Raw genomic sequence first — 14,794 nt, forward strand, 5'->3', positions numbered from 1 at the left:
CACTGCAGGTAAAAGAAAATACAAGTCTTCAAGTGCTGCCAGTAATCCACCGCTGAAAGGAATCAGGATGAAATACCATTAGTCAATCTACAAACCAAGAATTTTGAAATGAACTGTTCAACTGCTGATGTCAATGCGACCTGTAACATCCACTTAAACAGCTACAATATTCAACTTTCAATATGTCACAAACAATTCAGAGAGTGAACTGTATGTATTTTTAAAATTTAAAAAAATCTTTTCTTAGACTCACCTTTATTTCTAATCTGTGTGTATGGGTGTCATATTACTAAGCCTTCTTTCATTTAGTAATTAACAAATTCACCTTTTCTGTTAATTCAAGAATGTTTGGTTATACTGGTTCAAAGTAAAACAAAAAAGTTTATTTGGTCTAGGAGAAAGCCAAAGTGGAAATGGAATGGGAAAGATGTAAAATTGAAAGGCAAAAGAAATCGAAACAACATACCACAAACTGAAAACCTGCCACTTCATATACAGCAGAAGCATGGAGGATCTCAAATTCGAATAACATTACCCGTTTTGACATCATATATATTGCTACGAATTGTGAGCACAAATGCAAACAACATAACATTGTCAGGAAAGTGTTACATTATGTTATATTGGGCGGCACGGTGGCTCAGTGGTTAGCACTGCTGCCTCACAGCGCCAAGGACCTGGGTTCGATTCCAGCCTTGGGTGAGCATCTACGTAGGTTTCCTCCAGGTGCTCCAGTTTCCTTGCAAAGATGTGCAGGTTAGGTGAATTGGCTGTGCTAAATTGCCCATAGTGTTCAGGGATGTGTAGGGTAGGGTTAAAAATAGGGTAGGGGGAAATGGCTCTGGGTGAGTTACTCTTCAGAGAGTCAATGTGGACTTCTTGGGCCGAAGGGGCTGTTTCCACACTGTGGGGATTCTGTGATTCTAAATCTTAAGAAAAACACTTTATTATAAATTACAATACTCAGGGCCCATAAACCCCATTCAGTCTTTAACAAGAGTCACTCCACTGCAGTAGAAGTTGGAATCCTATGTAACTGCTGCCCTCCCTAGGACAGGACAGAACAAATTAAAGCTCATTTCACATGATATGATTCAGAATCAAACCTGGACCATTTTGTCTTTATAGTTTAGAACTATCAGAGTGATGTGGAGATAGTGAGGGTTGCAGATGCTGGAGTGAGAGAGTGGATAGAGTGGAGCTGGAAAAAGCACAGCAGGTCAAACAGCATCAGGGAAGAGGGAAAGATTCAATATTTCAGAAACATCACCTCCCCTCTCCTCTGAGGCTGCTTGACCTGCTGTACTTTTTCCAGCTCCACTCTTTATCCACTCCACTATCACAGTGATGTCTGAACCCACTAGGTCATTCTGAAATAAGTTTAGTTTTAAAATTCTACAAAGTTTTATGAAGATGAAATCTAGATTATTGCTAAATTCAGTGGGAAATTTAGGAAAAAAATGCTTGTGACAAAAACGAATATCAAATATTTCACAAACCGAAAAGAAACGACCCCTTTCCCTCCAGTTTATTTTCTAGTACAGGAATAACATGGTTTTTCTCCATAGTGTTGTCCAAATTCAGGACATGATACTGACAGGCAATGAGCCAAAACTATGGTTTATATCAGCCAAGATGTTGTGTACAGTGGCAATGATCACTGGATTGCCAGTGCAGTTGTAAATTTCTATAACACAATGCTCCTATGCATTTTTACCAGATCTTCTGAGACTGACTGTAATAGAAACATGCAGAACAGGGTCCACCATTCCTGTTTTTCAGCCCAATTTCAGATCCACACTGTCAGTGCCCCTTTCATTTCATGAGCTACAACTTTAAACAATGGCTTTTGAAAGTCCAAGTACACCATCTCAACTGCATTACCATTCTCCACTACATCATTAGTTAAACACAGATTGCCATGTTTATAGATTTGTGCTGACTTTTAAGTAAGAAATCACATTTGCCCAAATAACATGATACATCATTTATTTCGTAGGCAAATTGTTCAAAATGTTTGCATTATGCCAGTATTTAATCAATTGATTAACAATATTAATCAATGGCTCATAACACTCCCAAGTGACAAAGTGTAAAATTCAAAACCTGAAAATTAATGTGATAAACAGGATTTGTAATTCTAAGACAGACAATGCATTTCCTAAACTTATTCTATTGGGAAGCAGACTGCATAATTCATTCATAAGTCACAAGCAAGATACAATGATCTTCCTTATGACTGAATAAATAAAATATTGGACAACATCCTGCAGAATACAACTTTTTGACAAATATATTTTTTGGCTACATCAGGACTAACAGGTAGTCAAGAGTATTGAATCACGAAAGAACATAAATTCAACAAAGTATACTGACACCTTCCCAAACTATTAGGAACCAAATTTCAACAATGACTAGTATTTATATAGAACTTTCAATATTGTGAAATGTTCCATGGCATTTCAAAGGCAGTTTATCATGAGATTTCACCCTGAGCCATATCAGCCAAAACATCAAAGGACAGTCTTAAAGGGAAAAAGGGAGGTTGTGAGTCAGAGATTTAGGAAGGGAACCTAAAGTTTACAGCCTAGACAGATGACAGCATGGCAACTAATGATACAGCACTGAAATTCAGAAGTATAGAAAGGGTCAGAATTGGAGAAGTGCAGTCAGATTGTTGCCTGTGGCTGCCAGACATGACACATTTCCCATGGGGAGGAGAAAATCAGAACTATTCTCAACCCAAAAGTCTGACATGGGAAATTTTGACCTGTAAAATTAGACAGATCTTCATAGCCATGTGAAAGTAAGTCAGCACGTGTTGGATATACATAGTGAGAAAAAGAAGCTCAAGCTCGTCAGCACTAAAACAAAGCATATGCACGGAGTGGCAAACTAGCTGGTTGCAAATTTGTTGTGATTCTGATAGACAAGTTGCAGAGTGTGAACACCAAGCTTAGTCTGATTGTGATTTCACAATGTCATACAAATTTGTCTCTGGATTGTTGAAATAAATTGAAAAGTTCTTTAAGACAGTTATAGGCAAGTTATTGTCATGGTTACAATGTTTACTCATTCTAAGGATTTCATAGCTAATTGCTTTCTTTTAAATTACCAGTGGCTGCTATTAAATTACTCTTGGAAGAATGAAGTCATCTATAGAAAATATCTTGAATATTTTACACTTACAATCAACATACAGCTCTGTACTGCATATGCTGGGTAAGTTATTTTTAGTTTTCATTGATGAAGTGAATTCAACATGTACATTTCTTTAATCAAACTCTGAACTGAAAGGTTGCATGTTAATCTATCTCAAATGTAACATTTAAAATGTTGTCAATCATTATCATTGAGAACCCATTAAAACAAAACTGAAGCATACTTTTGGAAGACTTAAAATGATATTTAGGGTTTGGTATGCTTTTCAAGTCATTGAAAAGTCAAAACAGTGGATCATCATCCAACTCCTACAGTGTGGATAGAGGCCATCATTTCTGCACCAACACTCCGAAGATCATCCAACCCAGACCCAGCACCTCTTCATCCCCTAACCCCGCATTTACCATGATTAATCCACCTAACATTCACATTCCTAGACACTATGGGGCAATTTCACATGGCTAATCTACCTAAACTGCACATCTTTGCACTGTAGGAGCACCCGACAATAACCTGCACAGCCACAGGGAGAACATGCAAACTCCACACAATCAGTCATCCAATGTTGGAATTGAATCTGGGTCCCTGGCACTGTAAAATAGCAGTGCTAACCACTGAGCCACTGTGCCAGAGGATGGGCACCCACGATGGGAAAGGGCAGAAAAAGAGAGAGGGCGAGATAGTGAGAACACATAGCACATCTCTGCTGAGCTCTGAACATTTACCAATTGACTAATTTTATACATGAACATACATAATTTTAATAAAACTAATGTTTTTATTTACCTGTATTACTTTGTTTCTCTTCAGGTTTTTTTATCTCTGGGGTTGAGGAACAGAACACATCCATTGGAGCCCACTCAAGGTAAAGTGGTACATGCTGAAACTACATGTTAAAAACAAGGATATGGAAATATTTCAGTCTGGTAGTAATGGATAAAGCCTGCATAATTCTGGCACCCCAATACAGCTATGATTTTCTAATTCTCTATTTTTGCAGCATTATTTTGGTAAACTAAATAAAACCTTTTATTTGAGACCAACTCTGGCATTTCTTTGAAGTGTGGAAAACAGTCTTAAATGCTTTACACACTTTCCTCAAATGGAAATCGTAAGTGTTCTTTAAATTATGTAAACAATCTAATAATTTTTCAGCTATCGAGTATAATTGCAACTATGAATGGCTCACACATGGTCATTGCAAACTGCAGCCCTTAATCTGCAAAACTTAAAATTCTATATAAACAATCTGCAATGCTGGTTTTGAATAACAATTCATCAAACTCCAAAGAATAGAATTAGATAAAATTGGCAGAATAGAAAAGAGCTGTTCAGGCAAACTAATCTGTGTCATGCTTATACTCCCCACAAGTCTCCTGCAATTCCATCTGCCTCATCTTAGTCATTCATGTTTTCCCATTTCCTTTTCTGTCATGCACTTATCCATTTTCATTTAGAAAGTATCTAAACCATTTGGCTCAACCATTTCCTGTAGTTACAAAACAAACCACACACAGCAAAAAAATAATTCTTCTCTTTTGCCTTTCAGATTTCTCAGTAACAATTAAGTGATGTTTGGCCTATAATTTTGGATTTTCCAATAAGTAGGAACATTTTCTTGACATCTGCCCCATTCAAACCAATTACAATTTTAGAACCTTCACTTTACCAGTAAGAAGCAAATGGAATGTTTTAGTGAATGTTTCTTGCTCCAAAGATGCTGCAATTTTTTTGTTCACTTTTCATATTTGCAGCAGATCTGCAGTATCTTGCTCTTCTGTACTTCTAAGTTTCTCACTTTGTAAAATTCCTATTTTATTCATAATTATGCAGTAGCTGTAATTTTACTGTCACCATTCTTAGTAAATCTTTTTGTATCTTGTTCAGTTTTTCTATGTCCTTTCTGAAATATGGGTGATGATTTTGTGCTCTCTTCGGTAAGGAGGAGGGTACGTGTTTCATGCCCTCTTCCCCCAACTCCATGACTGAGAAATTCACCAGATCAAGCTCCAATAGCCACGTATGATTTCATCAGTGGGCTTCATGACCTACCAGATGTGTCATCACTCAATTGCTGCCAACCAATTGGATCTGGAGATCATTGCCAAGACTAGGTTATACAGCCATAAAAGGTGACCAGGGCAAGAAATGTGTGCTTTTTCTGTGGGCGGGTGGTTTAATCATGGGATAGTGGCAAGGGCAAGGCGGCTTTCAGTGCCATTCATCCCCCAAATTGGTCCCAGTTTGAGACAAATATGGGACCCTCTCTCTTTAAACCAGCTTTGATTTCAGAGACAGGAAAGTAGCAATCTTTCTTGATTGCTGGGAACACAGGTATTTAGGCAATAGTGGATTGAGGCTCTTAAGAATTTGGTAATTGATCACAAAGGACTTAATTGTTGGTGGACGGGATCATTGTCCATGGACATTCTCACCCGGAAATTAATTGAGGTGACAAGAAGTGGATAGATCACAGCAGTACCAAGCCATCCGATTATCTGCACCTTCCCGTCACATCTATGGAAGAGAAGTCCAACATATGGTGACCAGAATTTTGTACATTACTCTGCATTCTGACCACCGGCCAGTGATTTGTTCATTCCTCAAAGTAAAAAGCTGAAACATTGATCTGCTATTGCATAAGGGTTCACTTCTATAATATTAGATTAGATTACATTACAGTGTGGAAACAGGCCCTTGGGCCCAACAAGTCCACACCAACCCGCCGAAGCGTAACCCACCCATACCCCTACATTTACCCCTTACCTAACACTACGGGCAATTTAGCATGGCCAAATCACCTGACCTGCACATCTTTGGACTGTGGGAGGAAACCAGAGCACCCGGAGGAAACCCACGCAGACACAGGGAGAACGTGCAAACTCCACACAGTCAGTTGCCTGAGGCGGGAATTGAACCCAGGTCTCCGGCGCTGTGAGGCAGCAGTGCTAACCACTGTGCCACCGTGCCGCCCATATTGTCATTACTGATTACTTGACTCAAAAACAGTGCCCAAGATGTTAAGCATTTTGCTTTGCATCAGTAAATTAATCACAAGAATTAATTTGGATATGTAGTAATTGCAATTATATACCTTGGAATATGCAAGCTTTGTAAACGCCTGTTTTGCCTCTGTAGGTTCTAGGAATTCCACAATGGCAGTTACGCCAGCTGGTGGAAGTAAAACACGTGCAAGATCTCCATACTTCTTAAATACTTTCTCCAATTCTTCCGCTTGTGTTCCAACAGGAATATTCTTTACAAGGATAACTGTTTTACTTCTCTTCCCAACACCCTACACGTTTGAAATAATAATACAAATATCATTAAAAAATTATAAAATATTACCTGTATTAGCACAATTGCATGCAAAATTATATATTCAGATGTCAGTCAATCAACTAATGTTTTTGCAAGTGCTTTTGAAGCATTATCCAATCACAATTTTCCCACTCTTTCCTTATAGTAACTAGTGGTCTTTGACCTATTAGAGTGCCTGCCTTTCACCCATTATTCCCTACAAATCTTAATGTGCTCCATCCCATGATAAATTTGCCTTTGAGATGGCACAATCTAACATGCTCTCTTTCCTTGACGTGCTAGTTAAGAGATCTGTCTACCTACACAAATCAGTATGTACATTGGGATTTACATAATCCTTCCTGTGCTAGAAGATTGGCCTTATCAGCGATCTTTTAAATTGGACCCAAGACATTTGTTCATCCTGCAAGTGTGGAACAAAGATAAAGCACGTTGAAGCTATGCTGTAGGCCAGCAGCAATCCTAATCAGAATACTGTTCACTGCAGGTCGTGGAACTTAGCACATACACCAAAGTTCCAACTCTTATTCCAATAAAGTGCCTTGTCTACCCCAAAATATGCTGTTAGAACAAAATATTTTAATAACGTAAAAAACAAGTTAAGCAAGCTATTCCATGCTGCCACTATGCACAGTGACTTGAGTGATATTTTCCACTGACAGGATGCTGTGATCAGTCTAAGATGATGTTCAGCTTTTCACATAGTTCAATGATGGTACCATGCCAGATACACAGCATACATTACAACTATTGGCTAAATGAATCATATAAAAACATGTAATAGGCAGAGTACAAGGTCCATACAAGGTCAGCTAGTCCATAGAATTATAGAATCCCTACAGTTGTAAAACACAAAAAATATTTGTTGTCAGATGTGATTCCACGATTGAGTAGCACTTGGTGAACCAAGTATTCAGAGCACATTAATAGTTACATTAACAATCAACTGATGATCAGCCAAACTCATAATGTGGCTCATTAACACATGTTAAAAGTGACAAATTCATGCACAGGGACCTGTTTGCCATGAAGGAATATATTCAAAGGATTGTCTCTTTTGAGCCTATTGTTCACCAATACAATGTTCTTGCCAATCAGAGCTAACCAACCAATTAGCACCTTTTTCTCCTGCAGTATGTTCTGTTGTGATTGGTTGAAACTTGGCACTCTTGAGTTTGTGCTCACAAATACAGGATGAAAATCTTCAGCAACATGTCTCCATTTTCAGCAGCATTCAATATCTGGACTACTAAGTGACAAACCTACCTATTCACTTTTGTATTCAATATTGCTAATTATAAAAAAACGGTGTGAATTTCTATCAGGACTCCCTATGATTAGATTAGATTAGATGCCCTACAGCATGGAAACAGGCCCTTCGGCCCCAAAAAGTCCATATCGACCCTCCAAAGAGTAACCTATCCAGAACCATTCCCCATATTTACCCCTGACTAGTGCACCTAACACTATGAGCAATTTAGTATGGCCAATTTACCTGACTTGCACATCTTTGGATTGTGGAGGAAACCGAAGTACCCGGAGGAAACCCACGCAGACACAGGGAGAATGTGCAAACTCCACACAGACAGACAGTCACCCAAGGTTGGAATCGAGCTCAGGTCCCTGGCCTTGAGAGGCAGCACTGCTAATCACTGTGCCACTGTGCCTCCCCAAAATTACGTTAGGAATAATCCAAAATTACATTGTGCTTTTCTTTACTAACACTTATTTTCCAGGAGTAAAGTTTGATCTCACATTAGAGAGAACAACCGCAGAGAAAAAAGCTCAATTAATTATTTTATATTAATTTTGAATATCAGAAATAAGCAAAAAAAAACAATAAATTGTCAGAAGTATTTACACATTCTCTGGATTTTTAATACGTATTGTCAGTCAATGCTCCTTTTCCACAAAAAGGATACTGTTAAATATTGAACTGAAGTACTGATTGGAATTTCTTGTGCTCTTTTTCTGAGACTATGTTTGATGGAAAACATGTTCAAGCTACTGGACAAAAGATTAATTACCACATGCTTCACGCTTCAGCAACAGTGCAAAAAATACATTAATGTTTCTGATAATGCATTAATCAACAAAGTTATTAACACTCATCTGAAGTGTCAGCTGTATTTATTTGGATTGTCTTACCTGACTGAAAGAGTCCAACCTAACTCCATTATCTATCAAGAACTGCCTGGTCTCTTGTACTATCTCTGTCTCACCCAGGGCCATGCGGACTGCAACACTGCCTTTTCCTTCCTTTAAAACATCAAAGCAAATATCAACTAGTTGAGTTTATATCTGTGAAAGTGTTCTGCACATTTTTGAAAACCACTTCCTCAGAAGAAGACACCAATACTATGAAGTGATTGAAATACAGATTTTAATTCACTCTCAAGTTTAGATTGAAAAACGCTACTTAATCCTGCATCAACTTGTATTGCATTTGCTGGCAATCAAAATTTTGAATGACCCAGTGTCGATTATTATTTCAGTTTTATTAAGCAATAACATCACAAATCCTCTCCTGCGAATGACATCACATAAGAACACCAGATGGCAAGTTTTTATGCAAAAAAAAAATAAATTTTCAGTTTCCAATATACCATGACTGAATTTGCACCCATTTATGCAAGACATAAAGCAAGACAGAGAGAGGGACTGATCCCAAAGAGATTTTATATTTTGTATCAGAATATAGCTGGTGAATCTTTGCAGCTAGATAACTTGTTGGTCGCAGCATTGTGCGCCAGGCCAGATAATTCTGGACTCATGGCCCAGAGTTCAGGAGACCCTATAACAAACAGGACCAAAACACTCCTAAAAATATGTATGAGATCATCTGTCAAGAATAAGGAAGCTGGACAGTTGTGAGGAAAAAAAATGGAGAATGGTGATAAATTCAGCAATTAAGTCAAACCTAAAATATAACAAAAAATACTTCAGTTGAATTTAGCTGCAGATCTACTTATGACCTATTGTCTTTTCAGATTTATTGACTATTATGAGATGAGGGACGAACCTTTTAGTTTATTAGCTGTTGGCGAAAAGCTGTTGGAATCTACAATTTGTGATTAAACATTTAGAAAAATTTAAACTGGTTAGAGAAACAAAATAGATTTGTGAAGGATAGGTCATGTCTTAGAACCTAAACAATATTTTTGAGGAAGCACTTGAAATAGCAAACAAGGAAATGATTATGGATGTAGTTTACGTGGACTTCAGAAGGCAATTAATAAAATTCAGACAGTCAGCTAAAATTAAAATAGCTGGAGTGGAAGCCAAATTATTAATCTGGTCAGATGATTGTTTAGGTAGTAAAACAGGGAGATAAGGAGGTATCAGCATTCCCATATTCAAAATTCCTCTTTTAAGTCAGATCTCATTCAGTCTGGGAAATATGCCACTATTTGTTCATCATCACTGAACATATTGGTGTCCCCACATCATACCATCATAGGAGCACCATCACCACATAAACTACAGCAGTTCAAAACAATGACTCACCACATCATCAAGTGCAAAGGGAACAGATAGCCACTGCTGCATTACCAGCAATTTCCAAATCGTGTGAATGAACAACCTAAAGGCATTTTAAAAAAAAAGGTAGAAGCGGCAAGGAAGTCACCAGTGATGACCCACAAGGACCTTTGCTGGGGCCTTACACTATATTCATTAATGACACATGAGAAAGCCAATATCCAATTTTGCCACTGACACAAACATTGGCAGCACAATAAGCAGTGTGGACAGAAGCATAGAAATACAAAGAGATATTAACATGTTAACTGAATGAGTAAATATGGGGCAGATGAATTTCAAAACAGAAGTACAAAAATCATCCATTTTGGACCAAAAGAAATATATACAAGTTGTTTTTAAAATGGTGAGAAGTTACAAATATAACAGCTCCAAAGAAATTTTAGATTACATTATAGCCAATACAAAACACTAATCTTTAAGAAATAAAAGGATGAGAATATAAAAAGGGAGGAAAATACATTATAACTGTTCAAAGCTCATGTTAGAGCACATCTGGAGACGGTGCATTTCTTGGCTATCACATCTGAGGGGAGCTGTGGGAAGAATGCTGCTCAGATTCACCAAAATGTTACCAGATCTCCAAAGTTAAGTTGCAAAGGAGAGATCATATCAATTAGGGTTGTGATACCTGGAATATGAAAGGTTGAGCAGATTTTGTTGAGGGTCTTAGGATTTTGGAAAGAACAGAAAAGTTAGATAAAGAGAAATAATTTCTGCACTGTGGATATCTCGGACAAGAAGACATAACCTTCAAATCAGAGCCATTCAGGAGAGAAGGGAGGATAAACATCACAGATAAAGCAACAGAAGCATAAACCTCATTCCCAAAAAATGTCCAAGCAAAATTCATAATTTTTAATTTGAGACTGACAGTTTTGCTAGCAAGTAACATTAAGGGATATGGATTCAAACCAGATAAATGTAGATTTTTCACCTGTAAATCATGCACAGTGCTTTAAGAAGTGGAAGTTCCTAGTTGTAGTTATTTTGCTGCGAGAGGTGGGCTCTCACAAATTTTACCTCAAGACAAGGCTTTCATTGGTTTATCATAATACATATAGCATAAATATTTTGGATAAAACTATTTGTGCAATCCAAATAAAAAAAACTTACGTGATCTAGAACTTGGCTTTTTGTAGCATTATATTTTGCTGCTATTGTATCAGCAACAGCATTCGTTCCCATAAATAAAGTATTCCAATTATGTGAGCTGAAAAATACAAGGATAGTCATATTCTACATCGAAATGGATTAACTTCACTGCTTAAGGATCCTGCTTCTCCCCAAAAATGGAGGGTGTGCATGCTTCTACTTCAGCTCAGATATAAGTGTGAACAGCTCCACTCAGAACGATGCATTCCATATATGCTTGTTCAGTGGGCAAGCATTGCTCTCAGTTCATTGGAGAGAAAATGAGCTGAGTTGATTATACGGATTTCCTGATTTGGAGTTGCCGGTGTTGGACTGGGGTGTACACAACACCAGGTTATAGTCCAACAGGTTTAATTGGAAGTACACTAGCTTTCGGAGCACTGCTCCTTAAGAATAAAGGAGCGGCGCTCCAAAAGCTAGTATGCTTCCAATTAAACCTGATTGATATCCTACTTGTTTAATGGGGCTAAAGATCAATTTTTAAAACAAAATTTCATTGATACAGGTTTCCTACATCAAACCCTATCATTTTTTTATCGTTGTCTATGTTTGAGATAGAATGTTCTGACTTTACATTTTCTGCTTTGAGAGAGAGAGATAGGATTCCACAATTTCAGTTCAATGGCTGAGATACATTTGTCAATTCTGAGTGCTGAGGGGAAACACCCTCAAGCAAGTGGAGGATGATGGGGCTGGCCTGTATATGTCAGCAGGCTTAGAGGAATGGTGGCCAACTTCTTGAATGTAGGTAGAAAAGTCAATTTTGATTCAGCTGACTATTTAACTTCCAAACAGGACTGATTTCCACTATTTAGGAGGTGAGTCTAAGGCTAAGATTGTCAAATAACATTTTGGTGCTAGCCCATTGAAATCAATATATGCAGACTCATGTTTACAATGGCATTTAGTCTGGTTATGTTACATTTCAAATATTTAGTCTTTAAAAAAATGTCACATGCAAATATCAGGATCTAGGCATTTCATGAAGTCTAAATTAAAAGTTACATATTACAACACTTGGTTGCTCAATTGAAAGCAAACACCCATGAAGGAAAACCCTCTACATAGAAGTATTTCAGATGCAAAGGTTTTAAAACCAATGACAAAATGTATTCATTAATTGACTGTCATCACATTAATCTGTGCATTCCATGCATTGTATTCCAACCTGCTACTGCTGGCCTTGTCTTTCGCTGCTTTATTTCTCTTGTAAGTAGAGAGGCCTGATGTTTCACTGTCTTCAGCCTTCTCCTTTTTTACTGTAGATGGTAAAATGTGCATCATCCTGCCCTGTATAGGTAAAAGGTAACTGTGCATTTATCCACTCTTTTTGACAATTTCAAACTGTTCCTGCACACTCACATGCAGCATGAAAAATAATTTATCTTAGAAATTAAGTTTCATGTTTATGCATTAAGTAACTATGTCCAACTTGTTTATTGGTTAAAGGTTTTTAAAATGCACAAAGGTTGCACAGCACAGTGAAGCAATTAAAAACCTATGAATAACTTTAACTAGGTACAATACATTGAAATGAACATCCCCTTGCTGATTTTTCATATTTGCATTTAACTTTACCATTGAGTATTAGTGAGTCAACATCACAAATGTTTACAAGTTAGGATTCTGTGTATATCAATTTAAAGCATGCAAATAACTTTTTGAACAATCTCCAATCCTTGAACATTAATAGCAGAAATAAAAGGAACAATTTGAGAATTCTTTGTCTCCTGAAATAACAACTTTGCCTTAATTATTCAATATGGTTTACTGAAATGAAGATTATCGGAAAAAAATTAATTGATTATGAATCAGTCAAGATCAAGCTGAAGTAACAATCCAACTGCTCCATCCTCTTTAGTAGATTTCCATGAATGAAAATTGTTTAGTGAATATTGCATTTACCAAATAAAATGTGCACCAAACTAGGCTGTTTATTTAACTCATCTTCTACTGACTTCAATTTACATCATGAGTGGTCACAATAGGCATGGTATGGCACACAGGCATAAATGAGTGCTGCAGATGCTGGAGATTAAAGTTGAGAGCGTGGTGCTAGAAAAGCACAGCAGGTCAGGCAGCATCTGAGGAGGAGAATCGACGTTTTGGGCAAAAGCCCTTCAACAGGAATCTGATATGATGCAAGTCCTGTGGTCAGGAAGGCTGAAAGCCATGTTCAACAGTCTTCTAATAATTCACTGTCGACCTTCGCTGGGGTAGAGAGGGGAAAAAGAAACACGCTCAACCAAATTAACCCACTGAGGCAGACATTTTTGTGATATGTGTAATAATGAATACTCAAGCATATTTGGAATGGAGATGTGCAGATAAACTCATCACTTTGTATAGAAACACTTTTTGCACTCAACTCTAGTCAATACTTACACAGTGGTCCTAGCTGCACAAGCTGAAGGCAGCTCAAGTGTGTTTTATCCTGAAGGCTTAATTTCCCAACTGGTTAAAATCCACAGTACTTTTTTCAAGCAAACTAACATTTTCTGGACTTCGGGTAAGGGATTTGTCATGCTTTAACTTCAAATATGTGGTTGGGGGTAGGGGAAGGTGTGGAGTGAAAGGTGAATAGTAGAGTGAAAAAACACAAACACGGTGACCTCATCAAAAGTAAATGAAATGTGAACAGAGGAAACAGAAGACTTAAGAGCTTATCTTCAAGTCAGAAACAAACATTAGCACATCTTTAGTAATTTTGAAAGTTAACAATCACTATTTGTTTTTAGAACTTAAATTTTAATTTTAAAATTTCCAGCATTTGAGCATTTTAAAATCTAATGGCAAGGTAAGATAAAGAGTTCAGCAACAATTCTTGAAGGTTCAACAAGACAGATTAGTTAGTGACTGCCACCATCTGGTGATTTTGATGAGTTGCACACTTACATGCAGTCCTTTCAAATAGTCAGTTCTGCTCTAACGCATGTTTCTTCAATACGAATTGGCTTTGACACAGTTGAAAAATTTAGATAGTTATGTGTAGAACACAAACTTTCCATACCCATATTGACTATAATACACTTCCTACCCAATTAGTTTAAACAGCGCGGCTACTGCGCAACTTTCTGATAACGCAAGATCACACAAGAACAGAACTATTGCGTTATAGCAGAGACAACAGTACTGATACTCTACTTTGAATCATTTTCTTCAAAGCTTTACTTTTAAAATTGTTGTGCTACTTGTCCTTAAGTTCAGGATCAAGAAAGAATGTGCAAAAATGTGCAGCACAACCCGTTCAAAATTGATTTGTGTGTTTTTGCATATGAATAACTGCGAACTGAATCTTAATGCCAAAAAAAAAACAATTTCTTCAAGTTTTATGGAAGGTTTCACTCCCAAAGGCCTAGTGGATTTTCTTCCTTCATTAACTACCTATCCCACTCTCATGGCCTATTATTCATTCGATTCAAGCCCTAATCTACCACTTTTCGTATCTGGAAGAACTCCATGACTACCACGATATCCCAAAATGAAGAGCATTCCAGTGAGGTTGCCACCTTTAAAAGGTCACTGGACACCCAGATAAGCACTGTTAGACTGCAGTTGCCCAGCACAGTTGCTGATATTTGCCCTGGGTTCAGAAATGAAAGGAAATTTGACATCC

The 14,794-nt window shown here is 37.5% G+C and overlaps 1 protein-coding gene across 4 annotated transcripts in view; it reads right to left on the reverse strand.

Moving 5' to 3' along the window:
- Window positions 1–14,794, reverse strand: part of rbm19 (RNA binding motif protein 19) — a 243,640-nt gene that overhangs the window by 192,989 nt on the left and 35,857 nt on the right. For all 4 annotated transcript variants that reach the window (XM_043715848.1, XM_043715850.1, XM_043715849.1 and 1 more), the window contains 5 exons: window positions 12,347–12,468; window positions 11,140–11,236; window positions 8,632–8,742; window positions 6,257–6,457; window positions 3,949–4,048 (listed from right to left, as the gene is read on the reverse strand). In XM_043715848.1, the coding sequence (XP_043571783.1) occupies window positions 3,949–4,048; window positions 6,257–6,457; window positions 8,632–8,742; window positions 11,140–11,236; window positions 12,347–12,468 (631 nt within the window). The remainder of the gene's footprint in view (window positions 1–3,948; window positions 4,049–6,256; window positions 6,458–8,631; window positions 8,743–11,139; window positions 11,237–12,346; window positions 12,469–14,794) is intronic.

This window comes from Chiloscyllium plagiosum, chromosome 25 (genome assembly GCF_004010195.1).
Source record: "Chiloscyllium plagiosum isolate BGI_BamShark_2017 chromosome 25, ASM401019v2, whole genome shotgun sequence".
In the NCBI taxonomy this organism is placed as follows: domain Eukaryota; kingdom Metazoa; phylum Chordata; class Chondrichthyes; order Orectolobiformes; family Hemiscylliidae; genus Chiloscyllium; species Chiloscyllium plagiosum.